The sequence below is a fragment of the Geotrypetes seraphini genome, chromosome 17 (assembly GCF_902459505.1).
Source record: "Geotrypetes seraphini chromosome 17, aGeoSer1.1, whole genome shotgun sequence".
In the NCBI taxonomy this organism is placed as follows: Eukaryota; Metazoa; Chordata; class Amphibia; order Gymnophiona; family Dermophiidae; genus Geotrypetes; species Geotrypetes seraphini.
Genome location: NC_047100.1, coordinates 21,807,098 through 21,825,034, shown reverse-complemented (window position 1 = coordinate 21,825,034; position 17,937 = coordinate 21,807,098). Strand labels below are relative to the sequence as shown.

Below are 17,937 nucleotides of genomic sequence, written 5' to 3'. Positions count from 1 at the left end.
TGAAACCCTGTAGGGTGTTTTCCCCTACAACAGACTCCGGAAGAGCGTTCCAGCTCTCCACCACTCTCTCTGGGTGAAGAACTTCCTTCCTTCCTAATCAAACAGGCAAACAGGACATGTAGGGGTGTCTGAAGATAGCTTTAGATTCATCATGCATAACTGCATAATTTGGTCACTAGTAATTTGTAAAGTTTGAAAAAAATAAAAAAAATCTACCCCTAAATTTGACACACCCTAATGCGCTAATGATGCCATTTGCATGATATCATGAAAAAAATTAGCATGTGAGTTCTTACCGACACTAGTTTGGAGGTGGTAAGGGCTCACACGCTAATCCTGCCCTAATCATTAAGGTCCCCTTTTACAAAGGCAATTATCACGGCGACCCACGGTAATCGCTCTGACGTCCATAGGGATTCAACTGGCGTCGGAACATTTGCTGCGCGGCAACCGCTATTGTGCCTTTGTAAAAAAAGGGGTGGTGGGGGGTTAGCCATTCAAGAAAATGAATTATTGGATGACTTCAGAAAAGGGGCAATTATGACACATACAGAAAATTGATTGCATGCAGATAGAAATTTACTGGGCTAAAGAGCTGAAAACAGGAAAACTCAACCCCACGCAAAACAGAACAAAAATCAAATGGGGAAGGATCTATGCACATCAACCTTTGGGAAATTATAATTTATTGAAAATAATCATAAAAAATATATCACATATATAAAATATATAAAACACGTAAGCTTTAAATAGAGTCCTTTCACACAAATCTTTGGACCCAACACGCTTTCAGTTAAGATGCTGACAATCTTTTCCATGCAGCGCTTGGATTGAATCTTTCAGCGCAGTATCACAAGCCTGAGCCATTCATTCACATAAACCAGGGGTGCCCACACTTTTTGGGCTCGCGAGCTACTTTTAAAATGACCAAGTCAAAATGATCTACCAACAATAAAATTAAAAAAAAACCACAAAGCACACTGTACGCATAGAAAATGTTAATCATCATTCCTATTCCAGGGTTTTTCAAAGAGGTCAAAGCAGATGACTCTATGCATTGTCACCTCACTAACAACCATACAAAAACAGACACATACCCCCCTCCCTTTTTACTAAACCACGATAGCAGTTTTTAGCGCAGGGAGCTGCGCTGAATGCCCAGCGCTGCTCTCGACACTCATAGGCTCCCTGCACTAAAAACCTCTATTGCGGTTTAGTAAAAGGGGACCTTAGTGTAAAATATAGACAGCAGATATAAATTCAGACACATTTTGATCACTAAATTTATAATAAAATCATTTTTCCTACCTTGTCTGGTGATTTCATGAGTCTCTGGTTGCACTTTCTTCTTCTGACTGTGCATACAATCTTTCTTCCCTTCTTTTAGCCTGTATGCTTCCTCTCCTCCAGACCTCATTCCTTCCCCCAACTTTTCCTTCCTCTTCCCTGCCCTTTCTTTCTCTCTGCCTCCCTTTCTTTTTTTTCTGTTTCTCTTCTTTCCTTCTGTCTCCCTGCCTGCCCTTTTTCTTTCTTTCTCCCTGCCCTCCCCCAAGCCACTGCCACTGCCATCGGGGACCAGGACCCAAACGCCACCAATAACAGACCCCAAGCTCTCCCTGCTTCGGCCAGCCAGCATTCCTCTCCCCGACATCAATTCAGCCGTCGGGAAGAGGAAGGCTGATCAGCCCAAGATTGTGATCAATCTATTGGGGGAAATGCTGCCGGGTCCTGCCTTCGCGGAAACAGAAAGTAGGCAGGACCCGGCAGGAAGAAGAACAAATGCTTCACTAACCTGTCTCCTGCATTAGCCCGTAGCGAACGCTTGCTTCAGGGCTCTCAACATGTGCGTGCCGGCTTCCCTTCTCCCCTCCCCACCCCACCCCCGGACATAACTTCTGGTTTCGGAGGGAAGAGAAGAGAAGCCGGCACGCACACTTTAGAGCCCGGAGCATAAGTTCGCTACGGGCTGAAATCTCCAAGCCGTTTTTTTGGGGTTTTTTTTTAATGTTCAGCAGCGGCAGATGACAGCTGGGCGGACCGCCCAGCTAAAAGGCCCTAGGGAGAACACTGGAGAGGAAGGCTGATCGGCCTGTAGATCAGGACGGCAACACGAGTCTATCACAGAGCCCGGGATGGGCTCCGCGATCGACTCGCGTTGCCTTCCTGAGCTACTGGTCGATCGCGATCGACGCGTTGGGCACCCCTGACATAAACCTTATCAGCGCCATCTACTGGATGTGTACACTTCAGAGTCTACCCCTGAGGAAGGTTTTCTAGTGGAAGCTGAAACACAGAGCATGTTGGGTCCAAAGATATGAGTGAAAGGACTCTATTTAAGGCTTGGTGTCTTAGATATTTTATATATGTGATTATATTGATTATTTGATGTGCACAGTCCCATCCTCACTTCTTTTTGTTCTTTTAAAGAGCTGAAAGACAGATATGTGATAAAACATTAAAACATTAAATACAAGGCAATTCAACCCTTAAGAAAAAACTGGAAAAATACTCACAACTGAAGTATTCAGACTTGACATTACAGGACTACGGAGAGGCATGCATTTGTTGTTCTGCTGTTTGCAAGCTGACATCAGGAGTAACACCTCATCTGGGTCCGTGGCAACTTTTACATCAGATAATCCTTTTGCCCAAGCAGAAGAACTTACAAGCCACATGAATGAAAAGATCACGGTCACAATGAAATCCTGAAAACAGTAAAAGAAAGAATAGGTTAAGCCCAAGGATCCCTCAAGAGATTGTCCGGGTATGCTCAAATGTTTTTCTCAAGTGAGCGACAAGTTTAAAAAATGTTTTTCTTGTATAGGTCTGAAAAGCCAACTGTTTTTCCAGATTTCCAAGTATTTTTTTGAGTGACCGTGTAAAATCCGTGAGCGATGTTCCTAGAATGTCTGAGCGATTGCTCATGTGCTCAGCTTAGAGGGATTATCTAAGGTAAAGCTGAAAGCCCTACAGGCATTGATGAATTCTGCGGCCAGACTGATTAGTGGGATATCGAGAGCATCTCATATTACTCCTGTATTAAGACTTCACTGGTTGCTGATTGAACAGCGGATTCATTTTAAAGTACTATCTCTGGTACAGCAAACTTTACATTGGAAGGCACCTTATTGGTTTCAAGGTCTATGGGAGATATATAAACCTGGTAGAGACTTACGATCGGCTGGTAGTATGAAATTAGCATGTCAGTCCCCTATGAGTGCAAACTATGTGTCAACAGAAAGGAGCATCTTTACGATTGCAGGGATGTCCCTATGGAATAAGTTATCCGGTCAAATAAGGTTATGTGTTGAGCATTTGACTTTTAAGAAGTTGCTTAAGACAAAGTTATTTGTTGATGCTTATTTCTGACATGGTTTAATAGTTATTATTCTGAAATTGTTTTATTTTTATTGGCTATTGCCACAGAGTTTTATTGATTATATTACCATGGGCGACATTTGATGTCACAGCTATATGTATGTCGATATTGAACAAAAGCTCGCACACAAAGAGGTTTTTTGATGGCCTTCTGCCTGCCTCCGGAGTTGTGCGAGTGCTTCTTTGGCGACTTTTGTAGAACAACTCCGGAAGCAGATTCGCTTCTATGTGTACCGACAATAGGTGGTTTCAAGGTCTTTGCCTCTCATCTACTGCATGCTGTTGGTGTTCCACTGTACCTACTTGATCTGGGGTAGAGCTTGGGCAGTTAAGAGGGATTTTCGCCAGCACCACTGAAAACTTACATGTTTAGTTACTGCTGTGGGTTTTAAATGCGTGATAACAATTAGTGTGGACCTATGCTAATAGCCACCATGTGTTAAAACTAGCCAGCACTAGATGCTCAACATGGGTAGGAGAGGGAGGTGGGCATCACATGGTTAAAGATAGGACATGGCAGTCAGGAGAGCTAGTGGGTGGGTCAGTATGTGTCAGCTGTCACAACTGCTTATGATATGGCTGCACTACCAGTAGCCTAGAACTACACCTAGTCTATACCCTCCTGCGATTTGATCCCCTTATACACATAACCCTCAGAGAAGAACACTCTCCCCATGTGGCCATACTCCCAGAGCAAAAACCAATAGCAAATTTTCATAATCCTCTTACCATCCCCTCAACTGAGACTTACCTTTGATTCTCCCTGGTTATCGTACTAGTCCAAGATGGGAGCAATCCCAAATTTGGGACGGACAATAGGTGTGTCCCTTGCTAATCAGTCAGTGTGACTACCTCATAAGAACATAAGAATAGCCTTACTGGGTCAGACCATCAAGCCCAGTAGCCCGTTCTCACGGTGACCAATCCAGGTCACTAGTACTTGGCCAAAACCCAAAGAGTAGGAACATTCCATACTACCGATCCAGGGCAAGCAGTGGCTTCCCTCATGTCTTTCTCAATAACAGACTATGGACTTTTCATCCAGAAAATTGTCCAAACCTTTCTTAAAACCAGCTACACTATCCTCTCTTACCACGACCTCTGGTAATGCGTTTCAGAGCTTAACTATTCTCTGAGTGAAAATATATTTCCTCCTATTGGTTTTAAAAGTATTTTCCTGTAACTTTATTGAGTGTCCCCTAGTCTTTGTAATTTTTGACGAGTGAAATATTGATCCACTTGTACCTGTTCTACTCCACTCAGGATTTTGTAGACTTCAATCATATCTCCCCCTCAGCCTTCTCTTTTCCAAGCTGAAGAGCCCTATCCGTTTTTAATCTTTCCTCATACGAGAGGAGTTCCACCCCCTTTAACATCTTGGTTGCTCTTATTTGAACCTTTTCTAGTGCCATTGGTCCATCATGCACTAATAATCAGAAGATTACCATGTTTTCATTATCGTGCAAATGGACGACACAGGCATCTTGCAGATATACTAAAAGTATCCTCAGCACATGGAAAACCCACAGGAAAGACCACTTTTTACAGTGGCTTTATAAAAGGGCCCCTAAATCTAATATGCAAAATACCATAGTACTTGCCTGATGCATTTTATAGATAGTCTCTAAGATCTAAGTGTGTCAAAAGCTTTTCAGTATTCTCTGCAATGAGGAAAAGATATTTATTATTGATGTAGCATTTGCTCTTCTGTGCCATCCTGTCTAGGGTGCCTTCCAACAAGGCTAGGTGAACAGAATTAATGATCATATGGCACAGTATAAAGGGAAGAGAAAACAATGAGAAAAATACTTAACTATTTTTCCCGTTTGTTTTCAGAACAGGTGCAGAATCTATTTATTTTCCCCACTTGGAAATTTTGAACGATTCACAATGAAATATATTTAAAAATTTATACACAGCATAAAACTATGCGGCTAACATATTGGTTACACATACAATATACTAATCACCCTTTAGTCGCATAGATATGAACAAACCATGGACAGACATCTTATCAATTAAACATTCAGCCATAAAACTGTAACAAGTTAAAACCCAGATATTCGTTGGCACTGTATCTTGCAGGAAAACCAGAAGTAGCAGCATTTTCATAGGAAAGCATTAACAAGGAGCTGCTTTTTCAACATTTGATTAAAACTGATCTTTCTAACACAATATCGTAGTAGGCCTGGCAGATCGTTCCAAAGTTTGACCGCCGCCACTGACATCATTGATGCTCCAAATCTAACATGAATAATAGGCATCCTCCCCTCTAAACTCAATTTCATAATGTTTTCAGACCTTAGACTTCTTCTAGGTTGGTTAATTTCAAACAATTCTTGTAGTACCCTTGGAGCAATATGGTACAATATCTGATGGATGATTGCAATGATCTTAAAATGCACTCTTTGGCCTCGGAGTGCTTTTTTGCTCTCCTTACCCTTGCTCGCTCTCGGTAGAGTGGGCTGGGGTGGGTGTTTGGTTGATGTTCCTTTTCTTTTGTCCATGTTTGTTATACTGTTATATATGATGCATATTTGTTTGTACTGAGCACCTTGGGGCTGCCTTGGCATTGGCTTTGTTGTTGTTTGCATCAATAAAAATTGTTTGAACCTAAAATGCACTCTTTGCTGAATAGGCGGCCGGTGGAACTGTTTCAATATCAAAAAGAAAACACGAAACGTTGACAGCGGCAAACAGGCAACTTGACCAGTTCTCGTTAGCAAGAGAGAGAGCAAGAAAACATAGAGGAAATAACCTCAGTAAAGAAATAATTTCTAACGAGGTTGTATTAATTCCTAATTAAGAACCTTATAACCTTCATCCTCCCAAAAGCATAGGGGTCCTTTAACTAAGCTGCGGTAAAAGGTACCCTTAGAGCGCCCTTATGCGGGGTTTTCCTGCTTCCTAATGCCATATTTACTGCCGCAGTAAAATAGCCAATTTTCTATTTTTTAAAATGAATGTTTATGTGCTAATATTTTAAAAATTATCATAAAATTATAGGGGCTGATTCTATAAAGGGCGCCTACCGTATCCCCCCTTTTAGAAAACCGCGCAAGAGGTTTTTGGTGCTGGCTGGCACGCTGAATGCTCTGCGAAGCTCTGATGCTCATTGGAACTCTATGACCATCGGAGCAACGTAGAGCATTTAGCGTGATGGCCGGTGCTAAAAACCTCTTATGCGGTTTTGTTAAAGTGAGGGTTAATTGGCAAAATACCCTTATCAGCTTTAATAATTAATGAAAAAAATATTTAATTGCGCAATAGGCATCTATCGGAATGCCTAACACCTAAGTGGTTCTTTCTAATGGGTGGAGCATGAGTTGGGCACCACTATGTGTGATTCTCCAAAATCTTAGGTGCCTGAAATGTAGGCCTTTACAACTCTTGCCTGCATTTCAGGCACCTAAGATTTTACACAGGCACTGCTAGCTGCGATTCTGTAACCGGTGCCTAAGCGCGACTGACACCTTTTTATTTTTTTTTTTTATACACTGGCTGATTTAGGTGCCGTATATACAATCGGTCCCAAAGAGAAGAGACTCAAAAACAGTACCCCCCAAATATTACGGCAACTCCCTAAATCTGGAACTACCCAGCTCCAATCATAGATTTATCATAAAACGAAGAAAAGGAGTTCATTCTTAACTCCGGTGAGTACTTACAGTTTCAAGAAACTTCACTACAGTATTTCATGGGTCCTTAAAAAAAAAAAAAACCCCACAAAAAAAACAAACCTCCATTCATAATACAGTGTCTTCCTCTGATGTCACTTCCGGGTCCCGTGCCTACGAAATGACATCGGAGGGAGAGCTGACACCAATGTGGACAAGTTAGTGTTGCTGCTCGCGCCGGGAAAGTCAAAGAGGTATAGGGGAAAGGAAGGGGCGTGCGTGCGTGGCGGGGGTGGAGAAGAGGGTAGGGAGGGGCACCAGCACCCCGTGGGCCTCACCATGCCACTGGACTTTGGCACTGTCTGTGGCTACCCTTTATGTAGTCTGATTTGTAGAGAAACATCTGTATTCATCAGCAAAGTATCAATCGATTTGCTTTTTTTGGATGATGGCCTTCTAATTTGGAAGCACTCCGAAGTTCTTAAGGCATTTGTGGTTTGGTGGAATGCTTTAGATCTGAATTGACATTTTGCTATGACAATCATCAAACTAGTATTGATTTTTTAATTTTTTAATTCTTTATTAATTTTCAAGCTTTGACAGTGTATTACAATTAATATAACTTTAACAGATTGCATAAAATACACCATATTACACACATTATTAAAGAAAACATTCATTTCCCCCCTTCCTCCCAATTATTAATATATTAAATCATATTATTTATTACAATATTATATTTAAATATTTTTAAACTCTTCCAAATACTTTCCCCTCCCCTCCCCTCCCCCTACCCTGAATGTGTAAGGAAATCTAAGAAATAAAACATATCTCTATTATTGTATGTTAACAAAGGCAGTCAATGGGCTCCATACTTTATTAAATGTACACTTCCCCCTCCCCATTCGCGGTTCCTGCACTCGCGGTTTCATATAATCGCAATTTTTTCTGGGGAGGGGGAAAATAAAAAAAACAGTCTTCATGTAAAAAAAATCCATCTTTTTTTCCTCCCTGCCGCCTTCCCTGCCTTACTTGGTGGTCTAGAGGGCTTTCGGGGCAGGAGCGATCTTCCTACGCTCCTGCCCCATGCAGATCGCCATGAGGAAATGGCTGCTGGGAGTTCCCGCAGTCTCTCAAGACTATGTCGGGAACTCCCTATAGCCATTTCCTGATGGCGATCTGCACGGGGCAGGAGCGTAGGAAGATTGCTCCTGCCCCGAAAACCCTCTAGACCACCAGGTAAGGCCGGGAAGGTGGCAGGGAGGTGGGGGTGGGTCAGAGCCAGATAATCGCGGTTTATTGTCATTCGCGGTCCGGCTCTGCCCGTATCCCCCGCGAATGACGAGGGAGAAGTGTATTGCTAAGACCCAAGCATTCCGCATTCATTCTTTCATATTTATATGAATTGATTTTTTAGAAATCTGGATTAACAAGGTAATGGAAGATTGCACCAATATGGTTTTTATTTAGAAGCATTATTTTCATTTAGACATACGTGAACAAGCATTTGGTCGCGTATACAAGGTCTGTTCAAAAAGTTCCAGGACAGTTTGAATTGGGCGCCAACGGAAAATTCTTTTGAAATGCATTTGGCGGCGTTGAGTAGGTCGAAACTGTTTCTTGATATCTGTTTTTATCTCTGAGCTACAGCAGTTTTTGTGAAAGTGTGTTTCCGTGATCGGCTATTTTTCATCATGTGCGACCTCAGTGAGCAACGCTACAGGGTGAAGTTCTGTTTTAAACTGGGTAATACCACAGCAGAAACTAATGAAATGTTGAAAGTAGCATATGGGGAATATGTCATAGCACCCAAGAAAAGGATCTGGGTATCATCATAGACAATATGATGTAACCTTCTGCCCAATGTGCGGCGGTGGCCAAAAAAGCAAACAGGATGCTAGGAATTATTAAAAAAGCAATATTTAACAAGATTGAATGTTATAATGCCCCTGTATCACTCCATGGTGCGACCTCATCTGGAGAATTGTGTTCAATTCTGGTCTCCTTATCTCAAGAAAGCTATAGTGGTGCTAGAAAAGGTTCAAAGGAGAGCGATCAAGATGATAAAGGGGACTGTAAGCTCTTCCGAGTAAGGACTGCCTATAAATGTCAACATGTACATCGCTGCGTACACCTTTCAGTGCTATATAAGTGAATAAGTAGTCGTAGTAGTTGTTTACTATTCATTTCTTGATAATTTTTTTAATTCCTTTGAGTTTTCACCCCAGGAATTATAACATTTAACCCTTTAATTGGCGATGGTGAAAACGGCTGCTTTACGTAACTTGGAGATGCAAACATCCCATAAGAGCCATAGAAACACATGTTGCTTCTGAGCAACAATGCCAAATAAAGGGTTAAGCCCCTCCAGATCGCATACCTATAAACTAAGTCAGACGAGAAGCTCCTGTGCTAGAGCACTATGATCAAGCCTTACAGAAAGCTTCTTCTGTGCTAATTCATCTGTTTCAGAGCTGATTCATATTCTCGGCTTGGCTCGGCTCACCTTTCAAATATTCAACTCTGTTTTACAGCTTTTGGTTTTTCTTCTTTGCTCAGAAGATCAGTTTATTTAAACAACATTATACGAGCGCATAAAGCACTGGGAAATATTTATTAATGCAGGACATTATGGCTTCCATTTATAATTTGTTAATTATATTCTGCTTAAATTAGAATGTAACGAGACGGTGCCATGGCAGAGCAAGTGACATGCAGACAATAAAGAAGAATTTCAAAAAAGGAGCTAGGGTACCGATTAACGCTTATCTCAGGGATTCTGTCATCGCAATTAAAGCCAGAGTTTTTGTCTTCTAAAATAAATCTCTCCTTTGAATCCCTTCATATCCTTGGCCCCTCAGCACACTCTTATTCAAAACAAGAATATTTTTAGACTATGCCAAGAAAGACTCTCTGTTTAGAAAGTGTTACAATATGCATCTTTGCATAAAATTTCAGGAGTAAATTATAAATACGAGTAAGGTTTTAGTTGGACATTCAGCAGATTCCAGCACAGTACTTTTTTAAAAACACTCTCTGGGCCACAAAATTTGAGGTGCACCATTTACATTTAGGGAAGGGCGCTCTTTTTTTGTGCCCGTTTGCACCAGTATGGTATCAGCACCTTTTTTGATCTGCTCTCCATCAATCGAGTTTCCTTGGACCGTCATGCAGGTTCTGCAGTAGCAACACCCAGCTCACAGTCTTGTGGCAGTGGCCAATCAGGAGTGCCCTTTTAGGCGTCAAGTTCAGCTGTGTGACCAATCCCAGCTGCATCTCGAGTCCTGCTCCATCCAGCTCCACATGTCGTGGAGCTCTGAGCCTCAGTCTCTCATCCCTCCTCCTCATCTCGTATAGTTTGCCTGAACTGGCGCTGGAATAGGACAGCATTCAGGCCTACCCTCATGGCACGTGGACTGGTGACTTGATCCCAACACAAAGTTTCTGAAGGAGGACTAGCCCTTTCTGAGTCTGGTAGAGCTCTACCCTGTTTGCAGTAGAAAATGACAAGGGGACAAATTTGTCCCTGTCCCCGCAGGAACTCAAATTTCCCCATCCTGTCCCCGTGAGTTCTGTTGCTGTCCCTGTCCTTTGCCGTTCCTGTAAGCTCTGCCTCAACTGCACAAGCCTCAAACTCTTATGATATTAAAGTGTTTTGAGGCTTGTGCAAATGAGGACGAAGTTTGCAGGAATGGGGCAGGAAAGGAAAGGAACTCACGGGGACAGGATGGGAAAATGAGTCCCCGTGTTATTCTCTAGTTTGACGTTTACTGTATCTTCTACAGTTCAGGAAAGAAAAAAAAAAGAGTAAAAATGGACCATATAGAAAACATTTAAATGATTTCGTAATTGAAAACATGCATATTTACCATATGGCTCATGTAGAAAAACAAATCTAAACTAAAACCAACGAAGTGCTCCATGGCTAGTAAAAGGGGTGTGGCTACAGTGGGGTATGGATACTGTAGGGGCAACGCCATAGATAATAACCCCACCCCCTAAGGTTTCCTTGTACGTGTACTGGTACCTTTTTTTCCTACAAAACAAAGACTGATTTAAGGCGACTCTTGTTGATTTCAGCTTTGCCCCATAATTGCAATATTTAAAGGTGGAGGGCAGGAAAAGACTACTATTTTTTTTTTTTTTTTATTTCTCTGCTTTTTATTATTATGTACAGCCTTTAAAGAGAAAGAATTATACATTAAGGGGCTCATACTCAAAACGGAAATATGTCAAAAAACCGGCCTAAATCGACACTTAGACGATCAGTGAGACAAGTCGTCCAAGTGCCAATAATTGAACCGGGTTTTAGACGTGTCTAAAAATGACTTAGGCCTTCACAGGGCTGCAGTACGCCCCGAGCTAAAAGAGGTGTTTCAGGAGGAGTGGTGAGGGCGGGACATGGGCCGTCCTAGACTTAGTCGTACTGCACGTATAACCGAAAGCTTTACAACACTGCCTAGACGGAACTTGGATGTTGTGACTTAGGCCATCTAAAACCAGGTCTAAGTCACAAGAAGGTATCCAAAGTGACCAGATAACCACTGCAAGGACAAAGTACAGACCTCTACATACTCCCCCAATCATCACTGACCCCCCCCATCATAAAATTTGTAATAAAAAGGTCACATATCTGCCTCCAAACCATCAGCACCTGGCAGCCTGGCATAGGAAAGCCTAGTAGAACTGCATAGAGGTGGCTTAAGTGATCTGGGGGGTGGACCATGGAGTGAACTATGGAGAGGAGGACCTAGGCCACTCTAACCATTGCATGCATAATGAAACGTGCATCCCCCCCAAAACCCTTATGTACTGCCATATAAGCCATAAGGGCTATTGGGGTGTTAGACAAGTGGGTCTAGTAGGTTCTGGGGGGTGTTTTTTTTTTTTTTGGGGGGGGGGCTCACCATGACCTATATGTAATTGTTCTAGATCTTTACCCCATAGTGCTGCCTGATGTGAGAGAAGATGTTGATGATGTGTTTTAAATTTACATCCTCTAACCGGAGGGGGAACAAAATTCAAGTGTGAGCTTCTCTTATGTCTGTTGGCTGAGAAAGAGAAAAGGTCTGTTATGTATTTCAGGTACTTTTCGGTTTAGCCCCTAAATACATAACGGACCTTTTCTCTTTCTCAGCCAACAGACATAAGAGAAGTTCACACTTGAATTTTGTTTCCCCTCCGGTTAGAGGACGTAAATTTAAAAGACATCATCAACATCTTTTCTCACATCAGGCAGCATTATGGGGTAAAGATCTGGAACAATTGCTTACGTCACTACTTATGGGGAATTTAGGAAATGCCTAAAAACATATCTGTTCCTGAAGTACTTATGCAACCAACCTGCACAATCTCATTCCACAATAACTGATCCCTAGAGCTGTTAATCACTAGCTTTTAACTTTGTTAAATCCACTCAATTTGTGGCATCTTTTAAGAACATAAGAAGTTGCCTCCGCTGAGGCAGACCAGAGGTCCATCTCGCCCAGCGGTCCGCTCCCGTGGCAGCCCATCAGGACCACTGTTCAGATGCCTGAACAGTGGTCTCTGACTAATTTTACAAATTACCTGTAATCCTATCCCTATAACCTTACCTCTACTCTTATCTGTACCCCTCTATCCCTTTGTCCTCCAGGTACCTGTCCAGACCTTCTTTGTAAACCGCATAGAGCTTCACGGTCCTGCGGTATATAAACTGTTATTATTATTATTATTACATAAGTTTGTTATGGTGAGATGTATATGTGGCATCCTTTTTGTGAAGTTCACAGCAGTGCCCTGTAAGGTACCCCATTACTCTGGTGCAATGTTTGGGTGTCCAATCCATCATTTTGCTGACCCTGCCCACGTCCAAAAGGTCTTTTTGTAGGCGTTTTAGACTTGGACGATCAGATGGCTGGACGTACGATTTTAGAAAAAAAAAAAAATTTTGGATGTAATTTTCGAAAATGGACTTTTTCCATGTCTGATTTTGGGCGACTAGCGACTTAGGCCCAAAACAGACTTAGACGTATCTTTTGATTATGCCCCTCCACCCTTTTAAGGGCAATTTTCAAAGCCATCAACACAAAGGCATTGGTTTTTTGCAATTTGCCCACCCTCAGTTCAGTTAAATGTATGTATGTAGATGTTGAGATGAGAATATGCTGCATTTGCTCACCTTTGTCTAGAAAAAAAATAATTGTGTCTAATACAAATGGTGAGACCCCATCTGGAATACTGTGTACAATTCTGGAGGCCTCATTACCGCAAAGATGTGCTGAGACTGGAGTCGGTCCAGCGAATGGCCACCCGGATGGTCTCAGGACTCAAGGACCTCCCATACGAGGAACGGCTGGATAAGTTGCGGCTATACTCACTCGAGGAACGCAGAGAGAGGGGAGACATGATCGAGACGTTCAAATATCTCACGGGCCGTATCGAGGTGGAAGAAGATATCTTCTTTTTCAAAGGTCCCACGGCTACAAGAGGGCATCCGTGGAAAATCAGGGAAGGGAAGCTGCACGGTGACACCAGGAAGTACTTTTTCACTGAGAGAGTGGTTGATCGCTGGAATAGTCTTCCACTTCAGGTGATCGAGGCCAGCAGCATGCCTGATTTTAAGACAAAATGGGATCGTCACGTGGGATCTCTTCACAGAGAAAGGTAGGGGAGGGTCATTAAGGTGGGCAGACTAGATGGGCCGTGGCCCTTATCTGCCGTCTATTTCTATGTTTCTATGTAAGGGAGTTTTTAAATTCAGTGTCACTAGACTGGTATGGCACTTGTACTACATAAACAGACAGTCCCCGGATTAAGAACGAGTTATGTTTATTAAAGTTCTTAAGTCGGATTTGTTTGTAACTCAGAACTTGTAGATTTTAAGATTCTTGCTGCTTACCTCTGCTCCCAGCTGACAAAAGGGCCAACTGCCCCTACCAGTGTTCCCTGCACAACCACACACTGTTCTTAATGGGGTCATGCATCATACCCCACACATTATACTTAAAACTGAACTTTTTCCCTAAAAAACAGGCAAAAAGTTTGGTTTCAAGTATAATGAGGGGGGTTACAACCCCCCAAACCCCCCATAACGCCAGCGCGATGTCTGTTAAGTAAAATAGGGGGGTTCCCCACCAACACCCCCCGTCGGAGCCCTTTAAAATAGTGTTTTTCTTCAGCGCACCGTCAACCTTGCGCTCAGTTGTCAGCGCACCGTTGTCTCGCGCGATTTTGTCTATGAACCAGTTAACTCGGGGACTGCCTGTATATTCAGTGCTGAAATATGTGTAGTAATTTAACTGTCAATGCTGGCATTTAAATCATATTCGGCTACCATGCTGGCTCATAATTGACATACATTTTTCAATTAGCTGTTGCAGATGGAAGAACTTATTTATTTTCTAAACATGTACCAGATTGTGAAAGCTTTGTTAGAATATCATGAACTGCACTATTTTTACCAGAAGCAATGATTCAGCAGGTCTAAACAGAATAGAGGCTCATGTTTTATTTAAGTTGGGTTGCTTATAAGTGGTACCGCTCCATTTTATATGGTTAATAGATTCTCTCTAGTATTGTATAAAAATAGTAGAAAATCTCATGCCCTGTTCACCTTTCCGTCAGTACAGGGCTGTAAAAGCAAGAAATTTCTGGACCATAATTTCGATTGTTCTTATTTGGAGCCTGTTCTTATAAACATTTCAGAACTCAACTGAAAACTTATCGCTTTTCAAAATACTTGGTCAAATAATTTCTTTTTGTCATTTTTAAAATTGTCTTAGTTTATAATCTTTTGTAAACCGCGTAGAACTTATGGTTACGCGGTTAAGAAGTATGATGTTATGTTACGTATCTGCCATTTATTTATTTAAACCCTCTTTTACTAATCCGTGGTAGAGGTTTCTGCTGTGGCCTGCGGCGCTAAATGTTCCGACACTGCTCTGACGCTTATAAGAATTCTATGAGTGTCGGAGCATTTAGCGCCCCAGCCCGTGGTAGAAACCTCTACCGCAGCTTAATAAAAAAGGGGTGTGTGTGCGCGCGTAATTTATAAGAATTTGATATACTGTCCATCGTATAACAGTGCTTCTATGTGGTTTACAAGTATTCTATTTGTTAAGAAAAAACACCAAAATAAAGGAGATTAAATAGAAAAGCAAATTTGTCCGGAATTCAAGGTAGTTGATGGGTTGGCTTAGGTGTATTGGCAGTTTGTTCCAAATGGTATTCAAAGGTAGTTTTGAATAATTTTTCTCCATTCTTGTTGAGGAGATGGGAAGGATAGTTAGTAATGTTGTGTAGTGCGCAAATTGAAGAAGGAATGTGGGACTTTAATATCAGAAGTTAGTCCCTCCGAGTTCTGTCCATAGATCGCTTTGTGAGACATGCAGACTATCTTAAACTGGATTCTTTTTTTCATCGGTAGCCAGTGTAGCTCAAATAGTGGACTTGCCCTCTCATATTCGTTCCTTTTGAGAATTGGTCTAGTAACTAATCCTAGGTCTACTAGACTATTGCAACATCCTCTACCTCCCCTGCAACAATGACAAAACAACTACAAACCATTCAAAACACAGCACTGAGACTCGTCTACTCATTGAGGAAACACAATCACATTACAGAGGCATACCTCACACTGGCTTCCAATTCCAGAAAGAATACTATTTAAATTCTACTGTATACTATTCAAAACTATAAACGGAGACAACCCAACATACCTGAATAATCGCCTCATCCAAACTACCTCAACCAGGCATAGAAAAACTCACACCCCATTCACACACCCTCCTATCAAAGAAGTTAAACAGAAAAAACTATATGACGGACTCCTAGCCACTCAAGCAGCAAAACTAGACAATCAAATCTCCAATCCACTGATAACAACCCCAGACTACAAGACGTTCAGAAAAGAAATAAAGACCATACTTCCTTCTTCCCATCTTCTTCCTGAACCCCCGAATCAACTTGATCTACTCTTTACTCGCTCTGGAAATGACCAGAGATCTTCTTTTGTAACCCACCTTCTATAACTCTTTTGTAATCCGCCTTGAACCGCAAGGTAATGGCAAAATAGAAATCTCTAATGTAATGTAACTGTGTTTTGTAGTAGTTGAAGCCTCTTGCATTCTTTTTCTGTAATGCCACAAAATAGTGAGTTGCAATAGTCCAGGTATGGTAAGCTAGTCTCGCTCAGGACTGGTTTAATTGTCCTCAGTTGTCTCATCTTAAAAAGAACTTTTTCACTAGAATGGTGATGTGTGTGCTGAAGGTTAAGTTCGAGTCTAGTGCGACTCCCAAGACTTTGGAGGTGTTTAGACTCTCACCTGTGGACAGTTCTAGTTCTATGCTAGGTAGTGAGTTATAGTCTTAGATTTGTTTAGTTTGAGGAAGTTTCTCATCATCAAAGCACTTATGTCATCAGTGGTATCGTTCATGTATATTAGGGTGCTATTGAAGGATTCTTTGTAATTCTACAAACTGCGGTCTAGATTTAAGGAAGAAGACACATAAATGGTAGTATTTTAGCCATCAAGGCCTGACCAGTGGAAAAGTGATACGATTTGTTTGTACTTTCCCAGTGGCGGAGTTTGAACAGAGTAACTATATACACACATGTGTGTTCTAACTCACAACAAGGTGGGGGCACTTACACCAGTGGCAGTGCTTTCTTACTTGAAAACACATTTTTGGATACTTGCACTAGTATGTTATAAAGGAAATTAAGGACCCAATCTTTAGCTTGTGGCGGTCAGCATTTTGCTCATCACCATAAACATTATACCCAGAAATTTAATGCTGGACCATGTCTAGGCTTTGACATTGAATTTCTAGGTATATGGATCCGGTGCAACCATAGCCAGTTGTGCAATGGATTTGACGGTTTATGGTTGTACAATAGCATTTTTTTTCAGTGCTGAATTTTAAGACACCATATATAGAATTTATCTCCATGTGTACAAGGGATGATTTTAGCAAATTATTTCCTAAAGGGGTCCTTTATATGTGGAAAATAAACATGGAAATGACATTAATGCTGACATTTTTATGTGTGTTCAGGAATTTTTGTGATTTTTGGGGCAGGACCTCAATTCTACAATGCTTAATTGAGAACATCTTCTTTGGATGTTGGTCGCCACATCTCCAATCTGTCTTTGCAAAATGATCGAGGCAAAATTTACAATTAGCATGGCATTTAAAAGTATAACCGGAAATGTCACCACAAAACATATGCCCTGTCAATAACAGAACTACAAAGTGGGCATTGTATTAAAAATGCCAGGGTTGCAGGTACATGACGAGTTACTAAAATTTGATGAGACATTTCCATTATACAATCATGCACCATAAAGGTAGCTAGTTATGCTTGTCTGAGTCCTATTTATTCATTTGATCAAAGATGTCACTTCATATATTTGTCGCTGGCTTTCTCATTCATATTGTTCCTCACCTGAGAAATACAACCTATGCAATTTCAGCAGGTCACTTCAGTGTAAACAAATGCTTAAGCCCAGTCTATTTTTGAAGGCATATGTATCTTTTCAAAATTTTTCTTTTATGGTTTATATTTTTTGAAGTTAACTATTGTAAATCGGGTCGGGCTTTCTTAGAATGAAGACTCGATATATAAAGCCAAGTATTAGATTAGATTACATGTGCAAAAAGTGATTTGAGAAAATAGTTAACCTATAGAAACAGGACATACAGTTTTCATAGAGATGTGGTTTGGATGTGGAGTGGGATCAGTTTGTAAGGAGAATACATGCGCATAACAAAAGTTTCCTCATCAGGTTTTGCACCTACCCCAAGGCAAGTATCAGTGTAGAAAACAAATCCACCTCCCAGTATCCCAAATCTCCCCTTGACAGGTAAGACCTGCCAATTGCTTAGTCCCACCCCTAGCTCTTAACAATGGGAGGGGACACCGAATGACTCCTAGTGGTAGTCAGAAGGGTCTTGCTTG

The 17,937-nt window shown here is 41.5% G+C and overlaps 1 protein-coding gene across 4 annotated transcripts in view; it reads right to left on the bottom strand.

Moving 5' to 3' along the window:
- Positions 1-17,937, bottom strand: part of SYNPR (synaptoporin) — a 425,318-nt gene that overhangs the window by 6,550 nt on the left and 400,831 nt on the right. For all 4 annotated transcript variants that reach the window (XM_033925907.1, XM_033925910.1, XM_033925906.1 and 1 more), the window contains one exon: positions 2,514-2,705. In XM_033925907.1, the coding sequence (XP_033781798.1) occupies positions 2,514-2,705 (192 nt within the window). The remainder of the gene's footprint in view (positions 1-2,513; positions 2,706-17,937) is intronic.